The sequence below is a fragment of the Carassius gibelio genome, chromosome A1, assembly GCF_023724105.1.
Source record: "Carassius gibelio isolate Cgi1373 ecotype wild population from Czech Republic chromosome A1, carGib1.2-hapl.c, whole genome shotgun sequence".
Classification (NCBI taxonomy): domain Eukaryota; kingdom Metazoa; phylum Chordata; class Actinopteri; order Cypriniformes; family Cyprinidae; genus Carassius; species Carassius gibelio.
The window spans coordinates 21,612,176-21,620,962 of NC_068371.1; the positions used below are offsets into that span (position 1 = coordinate 21,612,176).

An 8,787-nucleotide genomic window follows, 5' to 3' on the forward strand; every position below is an offset into this window, starting at 1 on the left:
GTTATTGTAAGTATTAAGTATTTTAGCGGTTTATTTAATTATTGACTACAGATTGTTGTTGTTTTTTGTTTTTTTTTCAGCTTGCCGTTCTGACAGAACTCACACATTCTCATGGCAATGAGAGGGCCGGCCTGTCGAACCCTGTCCATCCGGGAACTGGAAGTATTTATCACAGCGAGAATTTCCAGTTAAAGCTTTCTCCTCCGCCACTGGTGGAGGAGTAGATGATTCCGCCCACTGTTACAAATCATAATAAACCACTACCATGTCTGTACAGAGATGTTTGAGATGTTGTGTCTCAACAAATAATGCCATGTCATTACTGTCAAATCGGCTGATACAAATTAATCGTCACAGCTTTGGTGATTACTAGTTAATATATGTTTGTTTGTTTTTTTCATAAGTTTCAGAAATGCTCAATGGAGTAAAAACATGATATAAATATGACTAAATAAAAAAATGTATACAAAAAAAGTTTTATTTGCCTTTTATGATCACACAGGCACGAGGAAGTTGACTTTGTTACCAAACAAGTACTTAATTTTAACATTAAAAATAATTTAATGAAAATATTGTAAACTTAATTTACATTTACTTTAAATATAATTTAACCTATTTCCTTGCTGTTAAAGCACTAATAAAGTACATTTAAAAAAATATTCATACATAAGAATGCTGCATGTCTCAAAAATATTGCAGTATAAAGATAACCACTGAGGCAGCGCTAAGTGTTTGTGAGCGATCCTTTGGCTTTAGTGTTCTGAGGGACGAAGCTGCTTTTGTGCCTCTGTTCTCCAGCATCTGTAAAGCTCAGAGAGGTTGTGTTTGGCTGTGCAAAGCTAGGACTGTGCTTAAGGGTACCCCTGCAATCCTCTCCGCTATCCTAATGGTCCATTGTGACCTTTTTCTTTTTTCTTTTTTTAAAACCGGTCACTGAACCAGACCAGCTAGTATTCAGTATTCCAGGCATGCAGGTTGAACTTTCTCAGTGGTCCTCCAGTATCACTGATTCTAATATACACACTGTTTCTTACACAGGGAACAGTGAGATGTGTGTGCTAGAGAACAGACACAGAGTTCTTTAAGAGATAGAGAGCAGGCGTTGTTCCCCTACAGCCTCTGAGTGAGGATTGTTCTCTCATCAAAAGCTCATTTCAGTGTCCTAAACAGTGTAAGGCACAGAGATGCACTGCAAACACTGCCCTGTTGATGCAGCTGTGTGTTGTGTAGCTTCATTACTGTAGATCTTAAAAAGTCTGAATTTGTGCTTCAATAAATTAAAGGCCTTAAAAAGGTCTTAAACCAGAGCAGAAAGTCTTAAATTCAGAAGGTTAAGGAAATTAATTGTTGCATGCATTGCAGCAAACCTTATTTAGTATTTTCTCTTGATTTCTAATACAAATATTTAAAGATACCTTTAAAATGAAGATGTAAACTCTTGTTCTCGGAGCAAAATTAACTTAATTTTTGCTTAATAGAACAAATATCTGCCAACGGGGTATGAAAAAGTGTTTCCCCTTTGAATTACAGTTCTGCTCATAAGTTTACATACCCCTTGTAGAATATGCAAAATGTTAATAATGTTAACAAAAATAAGATAATAAGATAAGACAACGCAGTGCTCTACCGCTTGAGCTACAGGAACATTTAGGAATTTAGAAAATAAACCCTGTAAAATATGCTTGATTGTTTCATAGGCTTGATTCTTAACAGTGTGTGTTGTTACCAGGATGATCCACAACTGTTTTGTTTTGTGCTAGTTGTTCACGAGTCCTGAACAGTTCAGCTGCCTGCTGTTCTTCAGAAAACTTTTCCAGGTTCTGCACATTCCCTGGTTTTCCAGCATCTTCTACATATTTGAACCCTTTCCAGCAGTGACTGTTTGATTTTGAGATCCGTCTTTTCACACCGAGGACAATTGAGGGATTTATACACCACAATTTCAATACATGAAAACATTCACTGATGCTCAAGAAGGTAATGACTCATTAAGAGCCAGAGGCGGTGAACTTTTTGGACTGGATGAGCAGGGTAAATTATACTTATTTTATCTTCTGGAAAAGGAATTTAATAACTTATGAAAGCCAGTACTAAATGTAGAATTAAATAAAATAAATAAATATATAGATATATTTTATATATACAAAACAAGTCTTATGGGGTATATTTTTAGCAATACCCTTAAAAAAAAAAAAAAAAAAAAAAAAAAAAAACTTGTATGGGTCGAAATTATCGATTTTTCTTTTATGCCAAAGGAAATTAAGTAAAGATCATGTTCCATGAAGATATTTTGTACATTTCCTACTGTAAATATATAAAAACTAAATTTTTGATTAGTAATATGTATTGCTTAGATTTCATTTGGACAACTTCAAAAGTGTTTTTGTCAATATTTCGATTTTGTTGCAACATCAGATTCCAGATTTTCAAATAGTTGTATCTCTGCCAAATATTGTCCGATCTTAATAAACCATACATCAATGGAAGCATATTTATTCCGTTTTCAGATGATGAATAAATCTCAATTGCGAATAATTTGTGGTCCAGGGTCTCATATATGATCTTTTATATAGAAAGAATCAACACAGCCACAGCTAAAATGCTTATTGAAGTAAGATATGGTACCTGGATCTTATTTTTACAACTACATTTCTATACATAGATAGAAGGCCTGACTGTTTCTACCTCACCTCCTACTTTTAATACTCCCTTTTGCACTTGAACAGCTCGGATAAAAGGCAATTTCTAAGTGTTGGTGAGCGCTTCCATGTGTGGGCAGTGAAAGAGAGTCAATCAAAAGAATGGAGTGTTTTTCGATGATGGCTTTGAATCCCTCTAATTGTGCTGAGCCTTGGCCTGTGTCTCTAAAGTGCTAGAGGAAACATGAAAAATGTGCATTCAGGTCAAGAAGTTATCACAGGCCATTTGTGAAAAGTTTTCCAGTGTGACCTTTCATACTCATAATATGAATGAAGTGTAATGCATTTAAATTTATTTATTTTTCAAAAAAGTGAGAGAAAGATCAGTTTTTTTTCTGTATATGCATAGATGCATTGCCAACCACATTAATGTGTCTGATGCATTAATAGTGGAATCTCACTGAATGCATTAACACTGAAGCCTTTTTAAAGCGCACATCTTCAACGCAAGAATAAAGCGTTGCTGTTAAAAAGCACAGAGAGATGGGAAGAGTGAAGATTCGGCATCATATTGCACTGTATTGATCTTGTTCTTCATATAAATATGAAATACATAAACAGTTGGACATGAAATCAAGTGCAGGAACTGTGAAGTGCATTGCTTGGGTTTTTTTATTTATTTTAAAAAGCGTTAAGAAAACTTGCTTCAAGTGCAGCCTTTCAAGGACACCTATTTAGATGTCTTTTGTGATCTAGTGCAATTGCTTTCAAGATTCTGAAGCATGGATTAGCGTCCTTTTTTTTTCATGTCACAAAGAGTCAACCTGTGTTCAGTGAACTAGGTATGTGTGTATGTATTTTCTAGGGGTTAATTAATGTAGCGTTTTGATTGCCAAACCCTTTGTAATACAGAATTGCTGCATTTTTAGTATCTTACAGCCAAGAGCGCTTCAGTATTTATTGCATTCTAATAATTTTTGTATATGTGTTAATGTAAGAAAAAAATTTCCGATTAGAATAGGAGACGAATGTAAATTGGCGTAAACTGTGTGAAATGTGAAAACATTGGCTGTTGCTAGGTTACACTACGCCGAGGAAGGAAGATCCAGGCTGGGCCGCTATAAGAGCTGAAAGGATGAAAGGATTCAAGCTGCAGATCTGGTCATGCTGGCTATAGACTCATTCATCCTCAGAACTCCATCATCCACACAGAGAGCATGTTCTCCATTAAGAAAAGCAAGAGGAGTGAATCAAGAAACAGTCTGTCAAAGTCTATTATATTGCTCCAACAAAACAACAACTTCAGGACAAACAAACCGAGAAGAGAAGTTTTTTGGTTAACCGTGGTTTAATTTACTTTTAATTAATAAAAGTAGAAGTTAAGATGACATTTGTATAATATATGTGATAATTTAGTAAAGTGTTAATATTCCCTTATAGAACTACAATTTGATGTTTTATGAGCTTTTATGTTTAACAGCTTTTTGGTTTTGGTTGGCAAATCGATACGTACTTTATTATACAACATAGTTTCCTGTTTTAGTGTCTCACAGCCAAACAAAAACCTGTTACAAAAAATCTGATTAGAATTAGAACAGGAAACAATGTGAAATATGTGTGTTTCATGGTAAAAATGAAAGGGATTGCATTTTAAATACATTTGAGCATATTTAACCCTAACCCTAACCCATACTGCAGATGTGCACTAGGACTGTTTAGAATTTCATTTTTATTTACAGTGTAGTCAAGTATAGCTTGTACTTGTTGCATATGTGATATAAAACAGAGAGTGTCCCTTATTTAAACAAACACACACACACACACACTGAAAGTATCACTTCTGGAACCATAATCACCATCTACAACAGATGGATTTTTATTTGTATATGGACTTTGTAGCTTCTGCTGGTCTGATGACTGATTTATGCCTTTTATTGTTAAATGAGAGGCCATCCACTAAAATGTTTGTCGAAAATGTATTCTGTAATTTCCCCAACAATGACTTATGCAATAGCAATTAACACAACTAAAAGAATTATGATTCATCTGCAAAAACCCTATCTTGAATAATAAACGAAGCAGTGCTAGAGGTTTTGTTCCCATTATGATTGAGCTGATTGAGCTTCGTGGAGGAGTGTTTGGTCTCCAGTCCCTTTTTTCGTTCTTTTTAATGATCTGAATCAAGCACAGCTGGCCTCTCTTGAGTATTTGAACCGCACCATGTCTCAGTGCGGCACTTCTATGCTCACACTGTAAATATTTGATCTCATGGAAAAGAAAAGAAAAAAGGACTCTAAGCTAAATGAGATATAGAGGGTAATTGTTGAGGCCTTACAAGTTGTGAAACTGACTGAATGTGCTATTAAATAATTGCACTGCCAATGCTGTTATTGGCTGTGCTGAATTTATTAGTGTCCTGCTAATTCAAAAGTCAATGTTCTTGTCTGGGCAATTTCCCTGAAACCACCCACCCTCACAATCCAGCATTCATTGAGACTCTGAGCCTATCGCTGCTGGACATTAAACAAGAGAGGTGCGTTCACATGTAACTTGGTGGGCTTGACAGCTTCTCAGTGCATTTGCGTCACGTTCCAGTGTGTCTGATGCCTTCTGCTATCACACTCTCGAGAGAAACTCCAATATGTTTTGAGAGATTCATTGCTCTTCAAGGACCTTGCCTCTGTTCACAATAGTAATTCATCATCATCATGTACTTAGTTGTGTTCAGAGTAAACAAACAACTTGAAACACCATCTCCCTACTTCTGTTGTACTTTGGTGATGCTGGATAACTTCCAAAACATTTCGGGATGTGTAGTCTGTGTGTTTGTTACTATTTTATCAGAGATCTCCCTGTGCTTGGAAATAAGTAGAAATTATATATACATATATAAACACTGGAGGGGAAATAAGATCATAAACAAATAATACCATATGAATTCCTCTTAGTGTTTTAATTGAAAATCCATTTGATTTGTTTGTGTTGTTCTAGTGGCTTTAAAAGTTCTGATGCTTCCTGCAAATCAATCAGTGAAATTTGTATATTGCATATCAGATGCATATACAGTAAAATGTGTAACCGATGCGGGCAAAAATAGATTTTTGCATATAAAGAGCATGCCAAATGCAAGCAACAAACAATACAACAAACTTGTGCTATAGATACGTGGCGAGGAGATCAGCATCCTGAAAAGGGATCTAGAGGTTCTCAAGAGGATGAATTTTTTGTTGGTGAATATTTTCCTTCTTTGTTGCACTAAGGTGTAGATACACTGTGAAGAATAAAACACAGTCTAATTATGCTGAACATTTTATGAACATGAAAAGGTTCATTTCTAAGAATATTGTGCATGCACATGAATGATCAACACTAATGTGACAAGTAACTAGCAGGATTGTTTTTAGGCCAAAGAGACATTCTGTAACATTTTCAAGACCATGTAAACTTTTGTAAAGTTCATCTTTGCTTTCCGAGGGCAAAATTTTGAATTTAAGCACTTGCAAAAAGTCCCTTACATCTGTTTTTGTACATGCACCATCTTTATATGTGTGTCATCCATCTCATCCACTGACTGTTTAATTTCTCCATATTCAGACTTTGACACAAAATCATCAAAAATCATTGCGGCTTTCAGATCAGGAGGTGGAATTTGCCAAATAAATTCAGTGTATTCCCTCGTATTAAAAAGTGAATTCATATTCAGTGCCAGGACAGGCTGACTCTGTGGCTTTTTATCTGTTCTTGCTAGGAGCAGAATACTGTTATCTTGGACATTTCCCACAACCCCCTTCTATTTCAGTTTAACATGAAAAAAAAAAAAATTAAGTACAATATCAGAGGGGATCTTTTTTGAAAATAGCAACAATTTCTTACATTCTTTAATGATTCACAAACCTTACAACCATGGACTGAGTGAAGATCGAGTGTAATTTCACATTTAAGTACTAATTAACTACATGTACTTACTATATTAGGGTTTGGCTTATGGTTACTTATACTCGAATCATTTTTGCGACCTCAAGACAAATTTAATTTATATTCAGGAACTTCAAAATGACATTCTCAAATAAATTCTGAATGGCAAACAACCCTGTCAAACATACAGGCTTCAGCGCTACAGAAACAGGAAAAAAGGTCATGATGAGTGAGGAACTGCGTACCGTGTACATACTGTAGGCATATGTACACAGTGGGTATAGCAAAGAATCACCCCCCTTTAAAATAATCACATTTTGTTGCTTTGCAGCCTGAAATAAAGATGGAAACACTTTTTATTTTATTTAGCTGTATTTACTCAGTGCAACGCATACTATCCAAGTAAAAGATATAATACCAAAAAAATAAATAAAAAATCACGGAGTTGGAAAAAGGATCACCCCCTCTTAAAAATGACTTGTAAACTCAATCAGGTGTAATGACACACAAAGCCATATGACTTTCAACTGTGATCAGCTGTGGTCATTTCAGGCACAAGACAGGAGATCAAAAACATTTCAAAGGCTTTATCGGTGCCTAGAAGCCCAGTGAAGTCTACTATTAAGAAGTGGAAGCTATTTAGACACAGGCCACTGATCAATATATTGCTCCAAACTGAATGAAAGAGCCAGAAGGCAACTTATTAGAGAGATGACCAAGAGACCAACAGCAACTCTGAAGCAGCTGCAGGAATTATGACAAAGAGTGATGTGCATTTGACAACAATATCATCAATTCTCAAAAAATGTGGCTTGTGTGGAAAAAAGACACTCCTCAAGTAAGGTCACATGCAGTCACAACTAAGCTTTGCCAAAACACCTTCCTGATGTCAAATGAGGCTAAAATTGAATTATTTGGCCTCAACACCAAACGACATGTCTGGAGGAAATCCAACATCCAAATAACAGCATTCTCTAAAGCATGGATGTGATAAGATCCTGTTATGAGGGTGTTTCTCTGCAGCAGGAACTCTTGGAGCTCTTGTCTGGGTAGAACGACAAATGAATGGGGCAAAATTCCATCAAATTCTTGAGGAAAATCTGCTGTCCTCTGCCAGAAAGTTCTCAGTGAGAATAAGGTTTACCTTCCAACATGACAATGACCCAAAGCACACAGCGGTTAAAGGAGAAAATTTTGATATTTCCTTGTATGGTCTAGTCAGAGCCCAGACTTAAATCTCCTAATAAATCTGTGGAATGACTTGAAGACTGTAGTCCACAAACACTCACCCTAAAATTTAACTGAACTTGAGAAGTAACGCAAAGAAGAGTGGGCAGATATTGCAAAATTAGTGTAGACAGAGACATATCCCAACATACTAGGTTGTAAAAAAAAAAAAAAAGAATGACACAAGGGGGTGATCCTTTAAACTCGGTGAATCTGTGTTTTTTTTATTTTTTTTTCTGTTAGTGTTATATCTTTAATTGGGATATTTTTAGTTGCACTGAGTAAATACAACTGAAAAAAAAAAAAAAAAAAAAAAAAAAATACCTTTGTCCATCATTTCAGGCTACAAAGCAACACAATGTGATTATTTTAAAAAGGGAGAGATTATATCCACTGTAGGTGTCTTAACTTTTGATAAAGTCTTTATTTGGATAAGAAGCCAAGAATAAGAATGCTGCAAATGCCACCTCACTGAAATATTATTTTAACATGTTGCGTAATTTTCTTGAAATGAACCAAACACGATCATTTAGAGGTGTCTCCCAGCACAAAAAAAAAAAAAAAAACTTTTTAAAGTGGTATTCTGAGTTTTATTTCCAATTTTCAGCTCAAAGCAAAAAAGAATGCTTGTCTCAGAATGCTAGTGTTGTGTTTTTTGCCTTAGGTTAGCTTGGATTAATTAGCTGAATTCTATAGATGTGTCTCAGTCTAGCTCTCTGCCTGCTGTGCTGCACTGTTTGCATGAAGATTAACAACATCAGACCCCATCAAACTGAGTGAACCCCACCACCACATTCTGACAATGAAAGAAAAGACTGTTTACTTTTTGCAATTGATGCCAGCCCTGGGGTAATGGTCTAATTCTCCACTAATTGTTTCAAACAGAGCACATATCTAATGAGATGAGCTCTGTGTTTCTAGATGGGCTTGAGACTGACTGTGCACTTCTTTGTACTTTTTCTAACTTCCCTCTCTCTAGCTACAGGATACCTTGTAGCTATATTTT

The 8,787-nt window shown here is 35.6% G+C and overlaps 1 protein-coding gene across 1 annotated transcript in view; it reads left to right on the forward strand.

Moving 5' to 3' along the window:
• Positions 1–274, forward strand: part of LOC128015571 (vacuolar protein sorting-associated protein 8 homolog) — a 116,880-nt gene extending 116,606 nt beyond the window's left edge. Inside the window, exon 45 of the mRNA XM_052599493.1 lies at positions 81–274. Coding sequence (XP_052455453.1) covers positions 81–224 — 144 coding nt within the window. The 3' untranslated portion in view covers positions 225–274. The remainder of the gene's footprint in view (positions 1–80) is intronic.
• Positions 275–8,787: the final 8,513 nt, after the last annotated feature.